Genomic DNA, 20,022 nt, shown 5'->3' with positions numbered 1-20,022 from the left:
TACGTGTGGTAGCAAGTCCACTTCCATGCAATTGCTGGATATGGTGACAAAAACCTGAAACAACTGCATCATATTAATCACATCCCTGTGGAAGCATCTGCATTTTCTGCAGCAGCTAGGGGGCAAGAAAATGACCTGATTTGACCCAACCAATTGATCCATCACCAACTGTGAACAATCGACTACCATCTAACCTAGTAATGTCTAATTATGTTTAATTCTTGCAAACCATCTGCATAAACAATCATGTTTTCACGATACTCTGATTACAACTCACTATCACCATCATCCAAAAGGGGCAATTGATCTATCTTTTTCCTAGCCGGATTAATCCGTAATCACACGTTTGATGTTGGTGGTTACTTTAAGATCAGTTCTGATTGGGGGAAAAAAGAAAAGAGAGTTGCATGATTGTTGAGTGTTGATGGGTGATTTGTCCCTCTTCTGATCATATGGTCAACGCTGGTCAAAGATATTAACGTCTTTATATCAGCAGTGGCATGCACAATTTGGGCTTGCCAGGGTAGGGGAAAATGGAGGGGCCTTCATGAGGGTAAATGAGTAATTTAGGGCCCAAAGACCCCCAAAAAATTGCAAACATACGGTAATTGTGGTAAGTGGTGTCAAAATTTTGGAAAATCAAAGTACAAGAAAAACAATATTAAAATACAAACACTTCTCTTCCCGCGGTAGAGCCAAAGCGATGGACAATGGGCCACTGTCGCCCCTGTCTACCCTCTAAGCTAGAAAACACCTTTGACTTTCTTGCCTCCAGACGCCCGCCATCCCCCACCCCTAACCTCGAAATCCTATTCCGCGCATCCTCTGTCAGCCGAAGTTCGTCGGAGACGGACGAAGCATGAATGTTGGAGATCGAGGTTCCAAGGTTAACAATTTGTGTAATTTCCCCTTAAAATATGCCGAGTGGTGTATACCAAAATCAAAGCATGAAACCTCTTCACCTATAGCCATGCTGAAGGAGGACAATTCATTCAGGACTAATGTTATAGCATATTTCCTCCGTCCTAAAAAAACTCAATTTTTAGAGTTTGAATTTCGTCTCAGAAAAAACTAACTTCTACTATTCTACCTACTCTCAACACGTAAAATGAGAAATTTTATCCCTTCAATACCCTTTACCTATCTATCGCTTTTACTACTTTTTTTCAATGATTAAGGTTATTTTAGTCATTTTCAATCTCCACTAATTATATTCTACCTTGGAATGTTAGGAGTGGATTTTTTTTAGGACTGAGTGAGTATCCAATAACGAGACCAAAGTTTCACCTAGTGTTGTGTATGAGCTATTGTGGGCTTTGTGGCCACTTGGCACTCACATCAGAAAGATGCCTGCCTCTCTACAATCTACATACACACACTGGCCTTTAATAAGGGCCAACCGGACTCCCTCCACATTAGCCATAGCTCATTGTTGTTAGCTCCTATACTCTACTATTTCAGATTCCATTATCCCAACGCCCAACCTGCACACACTTCACTCTCGCTGCTGCGAAACCAGTCACGGGCCACTCACAACCACCACCCTAACGTAGCTAGCTATTGAGAGAGAGATCGAAGTGGGTGCAATGGCGGCCATGGTGAGACGGCGGCCAGCGCCGGTGACGACGATGCCGGTGGTCCTGGTGGTGGTTGTGTTTGTCGGCGTTGTGGTGGGGGGAGCGAGCGCGTCGGCGGGGCCGCTCAAGGCGCACTACTACCGGCACGTGTGCCCGGCGGCGGAGGCGGTGGTGCGCGACATCGTGACGGCGCGCGTCGCCGCCGACCCCGCCGCGCTCCCCGCCAAGCTGCTCCGCCTCTTCTTCCACGACTGCTTCGTCAGGGTACGTTACGTACGACGCGTTAGGTGTTCGCCGCCGTTCATGGCGCCGCTCGCTTCGCTGACGGTTGTGTGTTGGTGGGTGCAGGGGTGCGACGCGTCGGTGCTGATCGACACGGTGGCCGGGAGCGGCGCGGCGGCGGCGGCGGAGAAGGACGCGGCGCCGAACGGATCGCTGGGCGGGTACGACGTGATCGACACCGCCAAGGCCGTCCTGGAGGCCGTATGCCCCGGCGTCGTCTCCTGCGCAGACATCGTCGCGCTCGCCGCCAGGGACGCCGTCTCCTACCAGGTCAGCCAAGCCACTATTCCCTGTCATCTCCGGCGCCGACGCCGGCGAGCATTGTTGACGCGTTTTCGCCATGCGTGCAGTTTGGGAGGGACCTGTGGGACGTGCAGCTGGGGCGGCGCGACGGCGTGGTGTCGCTGGCGTCGGAGGCGCTGGCGAACCTGCCGGCGCCGTCGGACAACTTCACGACGCTGGAGTCCAACTTCGCCGGCAAGGGCCTCGACGTCAAGGACCTCGTCATCCTCTCAGGTAACACACTTTCCCTCCCACAGACCACAGTAATCGTGTCATCAAGCCAAGAGAAAATAATTTATACTTGAGTTGGAGTAAAAGGTTTTAAGGAAAACATAACCGCGCAAATTTAGTTTATTTGTTACTCCCTCCGTTTTATAATATAAATGATATGCTATGTGAGAAAATAAAGTAGTATAAAATATAATAGATTGACTGAGAACAAACTAGTAAAAAAATGGTAGAAAAGGAATAAGTTACTACAAAAGTGAGTAGTTAAAGAAAAAAATACTACTACATCGAAATTTTGAAGTCTTTTATATTTTAGAATAAATTTGAATGGTAAAATTTTATATTATAGAATGGAGTAAATATGCAAAGTTTTGTCCATTGACTATGAAAAGTCAGGCTGAAAAACAACAAATTTAAACAAATTAACAATGAGTTATTTTTTTATAAAAAAAATAAGTAAAGTTATACCTGGCAAATCCGGAAAAACTACTCAAATGGACCAGGACACCGATCAAAGTTAACAATTTTTTTAGATCAATTTTTAAAATTTAACCGTGCTATCACCGCTTATGGAACTAAGCACCGGTTTGTTGAAAAATGCGGGGGCCACCTATCAGATGTCAGATGGAATGGAATGGAAGGAAAGAACAAGACAAAGGGGAGTCACTAAGATGGCCTTATTTATCACTAAGATGGCCTTATTTTATTCTAAGTGGGGTCATCTTAGTACAATGAGTGATTCTACACATGTTTGTATACCTTTTTCCTGTTTGGTATTTGTGTGGTGGATCCTACATTGAACCTTCAGAACAACTCTCTAAAGTCTAGATTATATTAAATCTCCAAATCCCTAAATATTGCCAAGAACTGGTTATAAATGGCAGTGAACCGGTAAACTACTTCCTCTATCCAAAATATAACCAAGAATAAATTAAAATCGTTCCTCTGAATATGGGATTTAAAAAAGGAATAGAAAAAGGAAACACTAGAATTCCATAACACCTCAAATAATATGTTTTTTTACAAGAGGTTAGACCTCGTGTCAAAAGTTTTTAACCAATCCAAAACAATTTCATAGGATAGTTGAATAGTTATTTGCTTTGATCAAGTGAACTACGTACATATATATAAATAATTTCATGGATTGAATTGCTCCAAAATTCCTTAAAAGACCCTTTGATTCGAAAGGATCACTTCCAACAAAGAAAGAAAAACTATAATACCCTCATTAAACGAGGAGTGTACGTTGATGTCGTAGAACAGCGGTTAGGGGTATCCCCGTTCAAATGAGGATCGGGCTGTTTGAGGCGTAGAGGTTAATTAAGAAAATGTGATATACTCCTTCCGTCTCATAAAAAATCAATTTAGTATTGGATGTGACGTATTATATTACAATAAATCTGGATATCTAGATTCGTAGTAATAGAATATGCTACATCTAGTTCTAGACTTTCTTTTTACGGAGAGAGTATGGGGAGAAATCAACTTCAAAATATTGATCATAATCAGCGCATGTTCAATAGTAGAGGTGAATATGGTTTCTTAAGTAATAGAAAAATATTTAGAGACCATGTCTGTACAATAGTTGAGACGATAAATGCTCTAATCATTAACTCAAAAATATTCCTATTGTTGATATTCTTTCCATTCTTTTACCCTCATGCAACCCTATTTCCATATTATAGTGAGTAAGAGTCGTTAAGCCGTCGTTATACGTAACAATGATGTTTTGTCTCTCTTTTTTCTCTTTTTTCCATATCAATAAGTATTCCTAATTAGCAACGCTAATAGAGGACCGTTGTACATGCCCTCAGGAGGATCGATCTCCTGACTCCTGTAATGCATGCATGCGCGTGCGTTGCATGTCCAAATGTTTGTTGCGATCGATCGAGCGCACATGGCATGCACATCTGCGGCGCCCTAAGAGCAAGAATAATAATAGAGCTTATTTTTTACTATTAGTTTATATTAAAGTCAACATATATAATAGATTAACTATAAGGTTGGCTACAATTTTCTTCTCCTCTCTCTATCTCTCACTTATACATTTAATGCATTTGTCTTGGAGCTTATGATAAGCTAGCTCTTGCATGAGAGCCAACATTCTTAATTTTTCACTACCTCTCTCCTCCAGCTAAATTTATAAATTTATAGTAGGCTTATTAGCTCACTATTATACTTGCTCTAAGCTAGCTTTGCATTGGGTTCCATGTACCGATCCCCATCCAAGTGTGTCGTACTCTCGTACCACACGCCCAGCCGCGCCCCAGGAAAGACGGCGACCGTCGTTGTGGACCGCATGCTACTCTAAATACATACGCGTTCGTTCGTTGGTGACATCGTTTGTATTTAGGAGTATATATATATACTCCCTCCGTACTTGTAAAGAAAGTCATTTTTAGACAGCGACACGGTCTCCAAAATACAACTTTGACTTCTTATTTCTATAAAAATATTTATTGAGAAGTGATATATGTATACTTTTATGAAAGTATTTTTCAAGACAAATATATTCATATAATTTTTACATATTCAAACTCAACAACTTGAGAGTTACTAATGATTTATATTCTCAAGGTTTGACTTAAATATTGTCCTGAACGACTTTCTTTATGAGTATGGAGGGAGTACTCATACTATATACACACACACGTTCTTACGTTATAACGTGATCGATAGATAAAATATGATTCATCAACGCCTTTTATAACCAGTTCTTGGCAATATTAGTAGATAAAAGTGCAATTCAAATTTTCTATGACGTTTTTTTTTGGGGTTTTCTGGAGCGGTTTTTTTAAAGGTGAGGGAGGACGGGAGAAATATTCCATTTGTTTCATGTTATAAGTCATAGTCAAACTTATTTTAGTTTGATAAATTTATAAAAAAATATAGCAGTATATTCAATGCGAAACAAATATATTATTAAGATATATTCACCGTAGATTTAATAAAACTAATTTAATATTTTAAATATTGCTAAATTTTACTATAAATTTAATTAAACTTAATAAATTTTAATAAAAATGATTAAACGACTTATGATATAAAAAGAGAGAGTACTAGTTAACAGTGATGTAGAGAGAGATATACCGGGCATACATATGACCGTATCGGTATGGGTGTGAATGAATGAATGATGATAACGATCGAGACCCAGCATGGAGGCGGCCAAGTGTAGCAGCGAAAGTGACGGTGCAACCGCCACACGCGCACGCGTATCTGTGCATGCATGTGGTGCTACACACATGAGATGCATGCACGTGTCGGTGCAACGCAACGACCGGCCGCCCTTGATTACCGGCGCCCGTCTACCAGCTCTCGACGAGAGCCGTCCGTTTCTGATAAGCTTTGCCAGGAATGAAGCTAGTATACAACGACTCTTCTAGTTATAACTTTGTTAGTTCTCGTTCGCTACAGCTTCTAAATTTAACTTTTGTAGAATTACCTAAGCCCAACTCGTCCTATTTGGTTCATTTTGTGAGTCCTAAAATTATTTAGTTGGGCTTCAAGTTTTGGCAGGCCCTTAACTCTAAGTAGTTAGGTATTGAGTGAAACTGTGAAGTAGATTAAATTCAGCTCCATCTCTCTAGATAATTTTGTGAAAGTACTCAAACCGATTCTCCTTTATTTCTGAATGGAGCTAGAACCTTATACCGTATACGGTATACGGATCATACGTATGGTTGTACTCCAACTTTACAAGAGGTGAAATTAAGGATTGTTAGGCACCGTTCCAGCTCCACATCATCGGTGGCGAACACCAAGTTCAGTTTGTCAAACACAGAGAGAGAAAAAACAGAACATCCGCCATGTACATAAGCTAGGAACTATATATAAGGAGCATAAATAATAACGTCGATAAGATTTTTCCCTTTCCTGACAAGACCATTGGCATCATGCATGATTTGTCACCTCATGATCTAATCGAATCCTAATTGAACACCGTATGATCCATCCAGTCATACCAATTCAACATGCATCGTGCCTGCCATGTGCTGTGTTGCGTTAGCTCAAGCAACCAGCAATCAGGCAGGGCTGCCACCAAGGAATTAGGTGGCTAATGTCTCACCAGGCATCATATATATCACACTGATGATCCAGTGATCCTAACAATCAAAGTACTAGTACTACTAACAACCAAATCACCAAAAACACGGATGGTCCTGCCAATTCTAGCAATCTGCATGCAGTGTGTTACAGTTGTGCAGTCTACCAACTTACCAATTAAGCTTGCATCTCTCTATATCCATCTATCTCCTCTCTGCTTGCATTGTAGTGGTTGTTAGAAACTCAGATACTCCTATACTATCTTAGCTAACAACTAACAACTACCACTGAATAGTAGCTAGCTGCATACATATGCAAGCTGCCACTTCTAACTAACATCCATATCCAAAGAGAGTATCCAAGCACCTGTACGACACTAGAGCAAGATAGACTGGGTTCCATTATCTGTGTGTTGTTCAATGGTGCCCATCAGCTAGTTCATCATTGAGTGGTTTCAGTTAAGTGCCGAACAGTGCTGTGTACCACTCCATCCCAAGTGCCAAATTCCAAATGCCTGCTTTGATTAAGTTAGCCCAGTGTAGGATAGGATCTCACTGTTTTTGGATTGTACTTTGATGTGAATAATGTTGGATTTGCTCATCAATCAGCAGTGTGTGCAATTCATGCATGCGCTGGAAATATATAGCGGATGATAGATGAACAGCTATAGCTGAATTAAGTGGACCATGCGAAAATGTGTGATGTTGGGGTGTCAATCATAGCTACCTTGCATTGGACTTGCTTAATTTAGTTGCTGGCACTGTACTATATGATAAGTATGATCAGAAGTGTTAATTTAATTAGCACCCAGGGGCCTAGCAGCGCCCTATGTAGATCTCTGTTTGCACAACGACCACAATCCTACGAAATAGCAAAAACAACTCACTCTCATTTTCCAAAATATAAACATTTTTATAGATTTTAGTAAAAATTAAATGCAAGTAGAAAAAACTAGGATACTCATTAGTATATGAGATAAAGTTGGGAAAATATGAGAAGAAAATCGAATAAATGATGGTTGATAAAACAATTAGTACTCTATTTAAAAGTGTTTAATATTTTAATACTGATCTTGTTTATATTTTAAGATGAAGAAAGTACCACCAATGACCTTTTTTACGCCATAAACATGTTTACGCTACTTTGTAAATACTTCTACGACGTTGTGAAAAATGTCACGTGTCAATCACACGTGGGTCATTTAAGGTTAACGACACGTGGGTACAAAAAGGTAAATCTTAAATTTCCATTAAAAATTGGAGGGTATACATCTATATATGATCAAATTGTATATAAGAAAAAAAAAACAAAATGCTTTTAACCGAAAATAACATTATATATTGGTCCTGTTTGGTACGAGTCCTTATCCGACATTTCCTGGAGCGGGATAATTCTAACTTTACAAATAGGTGAATCATATTCTTTTTATTTTTGATAAAATACAAAATTTTAAACCAATTCAATTCAACCTACAAACTTCATATTCGACTTACATATGAAATCTGGAGCTAATTTAATTTCTACCCTGCAAATTCGCCGCACCTGCACGCAGGGGCGCACACCATCGGCGTGGGCCACTGCAACCTCTTCGGAGCCCGCCTCTTCAACTTCACCGGCGCCGCCGCGCCGTCGGCCGACCCGTCGCTGAACGCCGCATACGCCGCGCAGCTGCGGGCGGCGTGCGGGTCGCCGTCGAACAACGCCACCGCGGTGCCCATGGACCCCGGGAGCCCCGCCCGGTTCGACGCCCACTACTTCGTCAACCTCAAGCTCGGCCGGGGCCTCTTCGCCTCCGACGCCGCGCTGCTCGCCGACCGCCGCGCCGCGGCGCTCGTCCACGGCCTCACCGACCAGGACTACTTCCTCCGGGAGTTCAAGAACGCCGTCCGCAAGATGGGCCGCGTCGGCGTGCTCACCGGCGACCAGGGCGAGATCCGGAAGAACTGCAGGGCCATCAACGGGAAATGATTTTAATTTGGTGATTGATGATGATGAAATCGTCGTGATCAGTGCATAATTGTGGATTTGTGGATGGATGGAGTATTTTTTTTTTCAGATTTTCATTTTTTTTTACTTTGTTTGTTGTGAGTTCGGTATGGTATAGTGAGAGAGTTCAAAGTAAGGGATATATATATATATATATATATATATATATATATATATATATATATATATATATATATATATAGGCATCCCATATATATATATATATATATATATATATATATATATAGCGGTTTATAATTAATTTTATTGTATTCTGCAATTTTTTTCCTTGTGGGGTGGAGTAAATGTGTACAATGTGTTTATTCTCCTCTTTTTTTTTTTGCATTTTTGTCTTGAGAAACAAAAAACATCAAAAATGTAATTATGTTGTTTTCTTTCGTATAATCGTATTGAGAGAATGTGAAGTATCAAAAATTTCGGCCCAAAAAGCCCAAAAAGGCCCCAAATATCCCAAAATTAGGGCCTGCTCACTTTGATGTCATTTTCAACCTTACCAAATTTTGGTAAAGTTACCAAAAAGTAGCTACATTTAGTTTGCTATCAAATTTTGGTAACTATATGGTAAGGTTTTTTTTAGCATCAAAGTGAACAGGCCCTTAGAATAAGTCTATTTTACTTCCCTCATCTCTGCCCCTTGGTCAAATCGCATCTCTCAGCCACAACCACAACCACAAAACCGAGTATAACGTCTGCTTCAACTTAAAAAAAGGGTGCAAATTCACAACATTGGACTCTTTTGGTGGTTAGGAAATTGATTTCTGCTGATATAGCAGGTTGACTTGATCCAAATATACTAACGTGGTGGCGCATGCATCAAAACATTGAAAAAACATCAAATGTAACTATGCTGTTGTTTTTCGTACGGAATAAGTTCACTTAGTGACCCTCGAAAAGTGATCGAAATTTAATCCGTGACCCTAAACCACAAAACCGGGTATCTCGACCCCCAAACTTTTAAAATCGGTGCAATTTAACTCCCTTGACGGTTTTGGATGGTGGTTTTGCTGACGTGACGTCTACGTGGTAGTATTGATCAGGTCTCCTTTAAACGTGGTGTTTATGTGGTATTTAAAATTAAAAATATGCGTGAAATCCATTTGTCATTGACATGGAAAAAAATTATGGGACCCACGTGACCCTTCTCTCTCCCCTCCCTCCAGTTCCTTCTCCCTCCTCGCTGCTCCCTCTCTCTCCCTCTCCCCCGCAACGGGCGGAGACGGCGCGAGCGGCAGATACGCGGGAGTGGCGGCGGCGCTTGGGCTGAGCTCCACCGCCTCCTCGCCGACGGCGACCAGGCGTTCGAGCAGGAGGACGGCGGGCGGCGGCGGCGGCGGGAGGCACACGCGGCGGGGTCGACGACGACGACGTCATCCACCGTCACCGCCGCCGCCTTCCTCCCCCGCGTCGACCCTTCTCCAAGACGCTTGACCTCCTCGCCACCCGCTTCCTCCAGAGAAGAAGAAGAGCATAACCCGGCATTGCTCCCACCGTCACGGTCTCATGGGCATTTCAATGGTGGGAAGAAGCCGAAGCTGTCGTCCAACCCCTATGGCTTCACCATCTCCGACGACGACGACGGCACGGATGCCTTCTCCACGAGAAGCCTGATGTCCTCCGACCCCTCCGGCTTCTACAAGTGCTCCTCCAAGCAGGCAAGCACCACCACCAGCAGCTTCTTCTCAAGAGCAAGAACCACCACCACCATCGCCACTGGCAGCAAAAGACAATGCGGCGCCAGCGGCAAGCCAAATTCAATCACGGCTAAATTTAGTTTTAACTCCAATTTTTAATATTGCAACCACAATAATTAACTAAGTAATGGATTAATCGGGTGGTTAGTGAAAAGCGGCCATCCTTAAAGAAAGTTGTCCTACTACACGAGGAGCTGTGCCTTCGCGAGGAGCTGCTCCAGCGTCATCTCGCTCGTCGGCGTCTCCCTCGCTACGAGCGCCATCGCCTTGTCGGCCTCGGTGTTCGTGGCCTCGTCGTCTCTCATGATGAAGTCGTCGTAGTTGAAGCGGTTCCCGGAGGACGCGTACAACTGCTCGCGGAGCGGTCGTCCCTGGCGCGCGGCACCGCCGTGCTTGGCCTGCATCCGGTACTCGAGCCGGTCGTCGAGGTAGGCGGCGTAGGTGCGGACGAACGCGGAGAAGTCCCAGGCGTCGTTGCGGGAGCGGTCGCAGAAGTCGGACATGTTGAGCATGCGGGTGCCCCGGCGCGTGGCGTAGAACACCTGGTCGCCGTCAGCGACGAGGCGGTAGAGCTCGGCCCGGGCGCCGCCGCCGTCGCCACTCCAGTGCCTGCCGCCGCCACTCCCGCGTCTCCGCCGCTCGCAGGCCGCCGCGCCATGCCCGCGCCTCCGCCGCTCGCCGCCGTCTCCGCCCGCCGCGGGAGAGAGAGAGAGGGAGCGGCGAGGAGGTAGAAGAAACTGGAGGGAGGGGAGAGAGAAGGGACATATGGCTCCCATAATTTCTTTGTGTCAATAAAAAACGGGTCCCACACATATTTTTTAATTCCAAACGCCATGTGTAAAGGAGATCTGTTCAATACCGCCACGTAGGCGTCACGTCAGAAAAATCACTCTCCAAAACCACCAAGGAATCAAATTGCACCGGTTTTGAGAGTTTGAGGGTCGAGATATCCGGTTTTGTAGTTTAGAGTCACGGATTAGATTTCGATCACCTTTGAGGGTCACTAAGTGAACTTATCCCAAAATTTCGGCCCAAAAAGCCCAAAAAGGCCCAGCATGGCCCACCAGCCTCACCACTCTTCACCAGTCTTCCCTCTTCCGTTTTTCGTATGGACCGGCTGACAGGTGGTCCATATCCTTGCACTGACAAGAGGGGTCTCACTCGCCGATGTAGAGAAACCCGAAGCTAGGCCCACAGGTCAGCGACAGGGCCCCACCTCCACGCGTACACCGAGGCGACGAGCGCGTGGAGCGAATTCCCCCCCGCTAATCTCCCCTCCAAAATTCCCAATTCCCTCCAAATCCCACACCCGCGCGAACCCCAAATGTTTCGCCTCCTCCACGCGCGATCCTGGCCGTCCGTTCGAACCCCACACCTTCCCGATCCAACAGCTCAAGACGCCTCCACGTCATCGATCCGCGGCGCCGACGCCTCCACCAATCACGCGCCTCCATCTCCTCTATATAGTCCCCCGGCGCTGCCTCGCCTTCCTCTCCTCATCGAAACACCAGTAGTACCCACTCCGGCGATATCTCCGGCGAGCGACCAGGCGAACCAGGGCGCCGTTTCCGTCGGTTTCGGTAGAGGAGATGAGTTCCGCGGGCGGCGGCGGCGGGAGGGGGAAGTCGAAGGGCTCCAAGTCGGTGTCGCGGTCGTCCAAGGCCGGCCTCCAGTTCCCCGTCGGCCGCATCGCCAGGTACCTCAAGGCCGGCAAGTACGCCGAGCGCGTCGGCGCCGGCGCCCCCGTCTACCTCTCCGCCGTCCTCGAGTACCTCGCCGCCGAGGTAACCTCACCATCTCCCTCTTCCGCCGCCTTCGCCGCCACCTTCGCCGCCGCCGCTTGGGGATTTTGGGGGGTTTAATCTCATGGAGGTGGGAGTGTGATTGGGCGCAGGTGCTGGAGCTTGCGGGGAACGCGGCGAGGGACAACAAGAAGAACCGGATCGTGCCGAGGCACATCCAGCTGGCGGTGCGCAACGACGAGGAGCTGAGCAGGCTGCTCGGCGCCGTCACCATCGCCGCCGGCGGCGTGCTGCCCAACATCCACCAGACCCTGCTCCCCAAGAAGGGCGGCAAGGACAAGGCCGACATCGGATCCGCCTCCCAGGAGTTCTAGGATCCCCTCTTTTCTACTACTCGGATCAAGAACTTTGTTGCTCCCTGTTATTTGATCCGATTCTTCTTTTTACCCCATCTTAGTAATATCCATCCTTTTTAGGTTGTTAGGTTAGGTTTTGGCGAATGGTTGGATGATGGTGTGATGGGTTTGGTGCTTGAGAAATCTTGTTGGAATGGAATGGAATATATGAATGGATGCTTGTTTCTACGCCCGGATAGCTATCTGCATTTGAAATGTGATTCATCTGAACTTTTGGTGGTTGTTGATATGAGAATATTGCAATCTGAAAATATTCGTTGTTGGGTAAATCTGTGTCAATTGGATCAAAGAATACGGGTCGTGCGTCTAGGTCTCTGAATATCTTATTTGGGAATGTGAAGAGGCTTGGGAATGATGATGCGGCCTGAAAATTCTTGGTGTTAGCCTGTGAGATACCATTGTGTTCATCAGTTCAGTATTCTGCATTTCTGAAGTGGCCAAGAGATTTGCTTCTCTTTGTGGTCTACTAGTTGGTTCTTTTAACTGTTGAGGATGGAGAAATCAGATTAGTCTTTTACGCCAATAAGTTAGGGAAGAATGGGGATATTGTTGCGCTTTGAAGTAGGAGTACTTGGCGAGAATCTGAAACTTTTGTAGTCCTGAACATTGGTTCACTAGGTGAACGCGAATGATCAGTTTGTTGGTCTGGAACATCTGTAATTCTCAGTTTGTTGTTCTGACAGACCGAACTGCCGTACTCCCTCCGTCCCAAAAATCAGAAGATCGTTTACCATTATCAGAAGATCGGCATATAGTACTCTCTCGGAGTACCAGGTTTTGCACAGTAGTTATTATATTAAAAGAAGAATTCATCTTTTCAGAAACACAATACAGGTTCAAAGTGAAAGCCACACTTATGTTGATGAATACACCTGACTGAGGCAATAACTGTACATTGTACTCCCATTGTCATTTAATTGAACTATCTTTGTTACTTTGTATTAGTAGGAACTGTTCTGTAAGCATCACAACAATACAACCTGGCGATGTGAACTTCATAGTTCAAGCATGAACAATTAGATGCACCAATGCAGATCAAGTCAGATTAAACAAATGAGTGCTGAAGATTCTTTGGAGCTACTTTGATGAACCCCAGCAGTACAGTATTGATAACACTTGTATCAAACCTAGAATCCAAGAAGTTAGCACAAGTCGAACCTAAAAATCTTGTTACAGATTAATTTTAATTTTCTGAATGTCCTTCATAGGCAGACACTACTCAACATTGTAGAGATCAATTCATACCATAGAATCTTGCAGTTAAATCTAGAATAATCTAGAATACAACGAATAGCAGAATGTAAGCAGAACTCCACTTCACTGCACAGTGCATAAAAGCAAAGTAAATTTTGTTCTGGAGGTTGAACATCTGACTACCATTGCAAGATACCTCATTCTCATTGTACCATTTTAAGACCATATTCTCTTTTTAAAGGTTTTAAATTGTATTTTGTCTGTACAATTCTATACCTTGCTGGCTGAATTAAACCGATAATTTGGTTGGAAATTCCAGCAGCCACCAGTTTCATGCATCCAACTAAGCAAGGAGTAAATAATCACATGGCAACTCATTGACAAAGAGATACCGTGTGTGTCATATACCTCTGGATAGCTTAATTCATTATACCGGGAAGCTAGTAATGGTCAATAATATAAACAGAAAAGCAGAGAGACAGTTCATCACTAACTTGTCCCGTATTTGGCATTCTTTACAATCTATATGCAATGCAGTAACTATTCTTTAAGCATTACCTAATGAGAAACAAAACCATATTCGACGACACTCAGATGATTCTACCATACGAACATGGATGCAGGACGAGTGGACGACAGTAACTATAGTAGCTATTAAAGGAAAAAAAGCCTGCTTCAATTTATTGTCGCGTGTATATTAATAGTTCCACAAAGGCAATCCAGTAAACTACACAACGGAATCGATCTCTCAAAGATAAAATGCACCCCAGATGAACAGGAACAAGAACACAGCACATATCAGAACATAAGCAAAAGTTTCACTTCATTGCATAGTTGCAGCCGATCACCATCATAGAGTAATTCAGCGAGATAGCAACCTTATCATATCGAGTTGCATACTGATAAGCATGTAAACAGAAAACAGAACATAGCAAAAAGAAAAGTGTAGTCCTTCACCGGGACTTGGTGGCATAGATGAAGGAGATGGCAGCCACCATGGTAGTCGTGGCCGCATAGAGCCAAGCCCAAATGCCACCCTTCCTCTTCCTATGTGCCTCAGCCACTTCGAGATTCAGCAGCTCAATGTCCTTGATTAGGACATCAATCTTCTCCCTCTTTTCCATCAGTGCCACCTTCAGCTTCCCAATCTCACTGTCCTTCTCAACATTGCAGTTCTCAAGAGCCTCAATTTTCGACTTCAGCTTGCGCGCTTCAGCCTTCTCAGCATCCAGTGCCTCCTGAACATAATTCTTCTCATCATTCAGGAGCGAGCGCTTTGTATCGAGCTCATCACAGGATGCTTGGAGCTGCGACATGGAGACATAGAGCTCCTTCAATTCATTTCTCAGCTTAACAGCTTGGGCGTCCTTCTCACGCCCTGCTTCCTCGGCCGCTCCCTTGCTGGCCTGGATTTCCTCCACCTTCTGCTTGAGGTCCCCCAATTCCCTCATGATACCCGCCTTCTCAGCATCAAACACCTTGGCAGCTGCCTCCTTCTCCTTTCTCACCACGCCCAATTCCGTGCAGAGCCTCTCAACCTCTGCCTCAGATGTGCGATGCTTCTCCACTGCTGTCGCGACCTCCGAACGAAGCCTATCGTTTTCGCCCTTCAACATATTGAATTCCCCCTTCTTCGCCGCGGCATCAGCCTCCAATTCCCCTCTCTTAGCCACAGCAGCCTTGAGCTCCGCCTCCAAAGACATCACCCTCGCATCCATCTCTGCCTTCTTGGCACCCAACACCTTCAACTCCTCCACCTTCGCCTTCACCTTCTCCTCCATTTCAATCTGGTACGCCTGCGCCGTGTTCTTGAGCTCGCCCAAACTCCTCTCCACCGCGGTCTTCTGGTCTGACACCATCCGAATCTCCTCCTTCGTGACCTCCAATTGCTTCGCCAGTTCATCCTTCTCACCGAACAGCTCGGAGTTGTTCCTCTCCAACTGCGCCACCATGGCCTCCAATTTCGAGACCTTGTGCGACACGGACGCCACCTCCGCCTCCTTCGCTCGGAGAAGCTTCAGGACCTGGCCCTTCTCCTCGGCGACGGCCTCGAGGCGCGCGTTGGCCTCGTCCTTGGCGGCCGCCTCGGACGCCCCCCTCGATTCGGCGGACCGGAGGGAGACCTCGACGGCGGCGAGGCGGGCGCGGAGCGAGGAGACCTCGTCGGCGGCGGCGCGGAGGGGCGCCGCGAGCGCGGCCTGCGCCACGGCGCGCTCGGCGGCGGCCAGCGCCGCGTCGTCCGCGGAGAGCTCGTCGAGGCGGCTGGTGAGCGCCGCCACCTGCCCCCGCCGGTCCGCCGCCTCCTTGAGGAGGATGGAGTTGAGGGCCTTGAGCTTCTCCGCCTTCTGGTCGCCCCCCCGCTTCTCCACCTCCATCGCCTCCGCGTGGAACCCGTTGCCGTTGACGACGACGCCGTCAGCGGCGGCGTGATGGCCGTTGCCGTTGGCGGCGGCGGCGGCGGAGGATTTCTTCTTGGCCATTGGGCTTTTTTTTTGCTAGGGTTTTCGAGTGGTTGAAATGATGCGGGTTTCGGCGCGGATTTATGCGGCGGGGGCGTCTCACTGACATGTGGGTCCCACTCTTACGTGGGCCCACAGGTCAGTGGCTATTCAAGGTGGGTGGCTGGGTAGGGGGGCGCGACCGTTGGTGAGGGGAGAGAATTTGAAATGGCATCGAATGGACGGTTGAGATTCACAACTGGCTTATCGCGTTCCGCGCCGCATTAAATTGGGGACGTGAGGAATTTTTTTATTCTTCTCTTTTTGTTGACGCGTCAACGAATGGCGCCACGCCACGTGGCAGTGCAGCCAAATGCAATCTGCAGTGTGGCTAATGGAGGAAATTCTTTGGGGAATTTATCTATTTGTCACTTTTAGGTTAGGTAATTATATCCAAATGGCTTTTTTAGATTTGCAGTTAATTTTTTTATCTCTCTAAAGAGGTTGTCTCTTAACTATTTGTCACTTTTACCCATGTGGCATGCCCAGCGTGGCAAACTCGAGTGGCAAACTCAAGTGAAAAACATTGTGAGACCCACTCATTTCTGTCCTGCATTCGCAACCCCATCGTCATGGGCTCATCGCCGCCTCCCCTCTTCAACACCGCGTGGCCGCCGCCGCCTCATCAACGTCGGTGCCACCTCGTGGCCGACCACTGCCAACACTGCCTTGCAGTCGACGCCAGGGCCCCAATCGCCGGGCGCGCGCGGTGGAGCCAGAACCTCGGTGATGGCGGTGGCAACGACAGCAGAGGCGGAGGGCAGCAGGGTGGGCAAGGGCAGGGGTAGGGGCTGTCGGAGGGGAGGAGGGGGGACTAGAGGCGGCGGCGGAGCCCGCGGCGAGTGACAGAGGAAATTGGTGGCGCGCGTGGGTGCTGGCGCTTTGATTCACCGCCTGCCGCAACACGCCGTCGGTGGGGCGGTGCCCCGCGGTGGTCGGCCACGAGGCGGCGCCGACGTTGATGGGGCGGCGGTGGCCACGCGGTGGAAAATAGGGGCGGGGCGGGGCGGCAGCGAGCCCGCGACGATGAGGGTTGCGAACGTGGGGAAGATGAAGGGGAGTGAGAGACTAATGAGTGGGTCCCACAACGTTTTTCACCCGAGTTTGCCATGTTGGCATGCCACGTGGGCAAAAGTGACATAGTTAAGGGACCACCTCTTTAGAGGGGCAAAAAATTGTGTAAATCTAATCAAAGCATTTGGATAATTGCCAAATCTAAAAGTTGCAAATAGTTAAATTCCCCGAATTCTTCTCTGCAGTTTTTAAGATAATCATAACGACACAACTGCATTTTAAGCTAGATGAAACCCCACGTATTGCTGCGGGAGTTTTGTATGATACTTCCTCATCCTAAAAAAATGAGTCGTTCTAAGCCTCTCTTAATGTCCCACAAAAGGTGCCGTTGGATTATAGCAAATCCTATATACTTATATAGTTCATCCCCACTAAGTGTAGTTATTGCTATTTCTCTCTTCTCTCATTAAACCACATCACCCTAACTATTTCTAGCCATTGAATGATAGATCTATGGTTCAAATTGTCTCTTCTTTCTTCTCTTATAACACCATGCAATCTTAATTATTTATACGATCAAAATTCATGTATCAATTTGTTTTAGTTTTAATAATTATATTGCATGATATTTGTACATATTATGTAACCTAATTTCCCGCAGCAACGCGACAAGTTATTCATCTAGTTTGATTGAAAAGTGTGACCATTTCTCTATTCCATCAAATCATCTGACAATGAGCTTTGAAAGAATGTATTATTTTATTGTTACTAGATTATTCATAATAGTACTTTATGCGTGACTTATGTTTTTTAGTTTTTTCAAAAAAAAATTCAAATAAGACGAATAATTAAAGTTGGATACGGAAACTCATGGCTGCGCTTATTTTGGGATGGAGAGAGTACTCCGTATTAACATGCTGATTGCAGTACTCAATGAAATGATAATTGAATCAAATAGTTAGGGTAATTTGGTCATTTTAACATGAAGCTAATTTGGCTTAGAAACCTTAAAGCGTCAAGATTTTTGGAGTGGAGGAAGTAATAGTAGAAATAATATGTAAAATAATTAAATGACATACCTTTATATACTTTATTTAATTTTTCATCTGTAATCGACCATTTTTAAAAGAAAAAGCTATAAAAAGTTAAGATGTTTTGGGTTTGTAACGATTTAAATTATATATAGATTGCTCATTCAAAAGCAAAACTAAATGCGAGAAGAAAAAGAAAAAATATAATATATTTTAATTATTCAAAGATATAACTAAGGTGATATGACTCTGTAAGAAAAGGAAAGAAGAGATTTGATTTGGACCATAGATCAATCATCCAAGGGCTAAAAATAGTAGAGATGTAATATGGATTAACAGGTGATATGGCTTAATATAATAGCCCACTATTAGCTTCAATTCATCTATAGCCAATCTAATAGATAATTCATACAATAGTTGCTTACTATACTATTAATATATGGTCCCACCTGTCATACACACATTGCGTCTTGGAGTCTGCACTGCAGCTGGCTACAGATCTATAGCCCGCTACTCTTCTCTCTCATCTTTTATCTTATTAAAATATGTATACAGTTGGCTAATAGTCTGCTATTATACCTGCTCTAAGAGAAGAGAGAAATAACATTAACTGCACTCAGTGAAGATGAACTTTATAGATATATAGGATTTGACCCTTGCATCTGCTTGGGATGTATACACAACAAAAAGAAAAAAAGAGCAACATGAACATACTCGTGATAATTTGCTTTCTTATAACACAATTAACTGCATAGTACCTATGAGAAACTCTCTCCACAACGCCTTCGAAAAATAACATGCATTTGTCATTTAATGTCGTCCAAACCAACCAATTGGTAGTTATGGATTTTTATCCAGAAATGACTTAAAACAACACCTTCAACAACGAAACGACAAATTAGCTTGGATGTTGTCAGGCTTTGGAATGTTTGGATCAGTGATGTGATAAACCAAAGGATCATACTCCATGACATTATAATCTTGTGGAATTTCTGAAGAAAAGAATTACATTGCATGGGAGGTATTTGAAAAATCAGACCTTCCTTACATACTCTTCTTCATAATCGAAGATCAATTCTAGTTAGAATGAATGGTGTGACCTACCAACAAAGCGTTAACGTTAGCCTATAAAGAATAGGGCAATATATTTCTAAAATGTCGCCCATGTTATTTCTAAACTTAAGTAAAAGACAATAGTTGACCCTCACGGTTTGCATGTACGAGTTAGTGTGCGGGCATATGGCGCATGGCACATGTGGGCTCTGTGTGAGGCACATGGCATGGCATATGGCGCCGGCAGTAGACGTACGGATGTGCGCTAAGAGGAGGTGTGTTCCTGGACATTTGCTTATATGCCTATGTGGTTATGTGGATAAGTTGGACCAACGAGGACATCGGGTCCTTTGGGGGGGGGGGGAGTGTGTGACATCCTGGCCCAATTAAGATATGGCATGTGTAGCCCATGAGAGTTGTGTGTGCATGTTTAGTACCACCTTGCTAGTTTAGCAGGGGTGGAACCAGCTTTTAAGGCCTCTTCCCTCCAACCATACAACTCCTGAGTTAATTCTGTTACACGAAGCGAGAATGAAAGTGTAAGTGGAGAGGTATAAGTAAGTGGCCTTGCCCGTCGGATGGGCTAGGCTGCGTGGTTCTGGAGGGCGGGTTGTTAGAGATATGTTCTATTTTCTAAATCGGAAGGCAAGATTCTTTTAGGCTAAGTGAAAAAAAAAATCTCTAGGGCACGAGGTATGCAAGTGGCACAATCAATCAGGTTCTTTTTACTTGCTTATCACATTCACAATCCTAGTTATTTTTTCTTCCAGAATTTGTTCTAGCAAGTTAGAAATAAACTATAAAGTGGGTTTTTATGCGAGTAGTAGGATTGACGCATTTTATCCCTAGATTTGATAATAAAACTATTTTTAAGATAATAGAATAAAATCCGGTCTTTGCTTCAATAAAAGCTTCATCACTCATTACATGGTGTTGGCTCAAATGTTCAACAAAGTACAA

The 20,022-nt window shown here is 45.0% G+C and overlaps 3 protein-coding genes across 3 annotated transcripts; 2 read left to right on the top strand and 1 right to left on the bottom strand.

Annotated features, from left to right (window-relative positions):
- Positions 1-1,431: 1,431 nt before the first annotated feature.
- Positions 1,432-8,564, top strand: LOC127756539 (peroxidase 24-like). Its single transcript, XM_052281885.1, has 4 exons — positions 1,432-1,841; positions 1,926-2,129; positions 2,210-2,375; positions 7,969-8,564. The coding sequence occupies exons 1-4, from the start codon at positions 1,587-1,589 to the stop codon at positions 8,382-8,384; spliced, it is 1,041 nt and encodes a 346-aa protein (XP_052137845.1). The 5' UTR covers positions 1,432-1,586; the 3' UTR covers positions 8,385-8,564.
- Positions 8,565-11,614: 3,050 nt separating this feature from the next.
- LOC127757461 (probable histone H2AXb) lies at positions 11,615-12,440 on the top strand. The gene is made up of 2 exons (XM_052282966.1): positions 11,615-11,898; positions 12,009-12,440. The coding sequence occupies exons 1-2, from the start codon at positions 11,704-11,706 to the stop codon at positions 12,228-12,230; spliced, it is 417 nt and encodes a 138-aa protein (XP_052138926.1). The 5' UTR covers positions 11,615-11,703; the 3' UTR covers positions 12,231-12,440.
- A 1,810-nt stretch (positions 12,441-14,250) lies between these two features.
- On the bottom strand, positions 14,251-15,965 carry LOC127757460 (uncharacterized). Its single transcript, XM_052282965.1, has one exon. It carries the CDS (start codon positions 15,944-15,946, stop codon positions 14,420-14,422), a length of 1,527 nt encoding a protein of 508 aa, XP_052138925.1. The 5' UTR covers positions 15,947-15,965; the 3' UTR covers positions 14,251-14,419.
- Positions 15,966-20,022: the final 4,057 nt, after the last annotated feature.

The sequence above is a fragment of the Oryza glaberrima genome, chromosome 12 (genome assembly GCF_000147395.1).
Source record: "Oryza glaberrima chromosome 12, OglaRS2, whole genome shotgun sequence".
Taxonomy (NCBI): Eukaryota; Viridiplantae; Streptophyta; class Magnoliopsida; order Poales; family Poaceae; genus Oryza; species Oryza glaberrima.
This window is presented reverse-complemented; position numbering and strand designations above follow the sequence as displayed.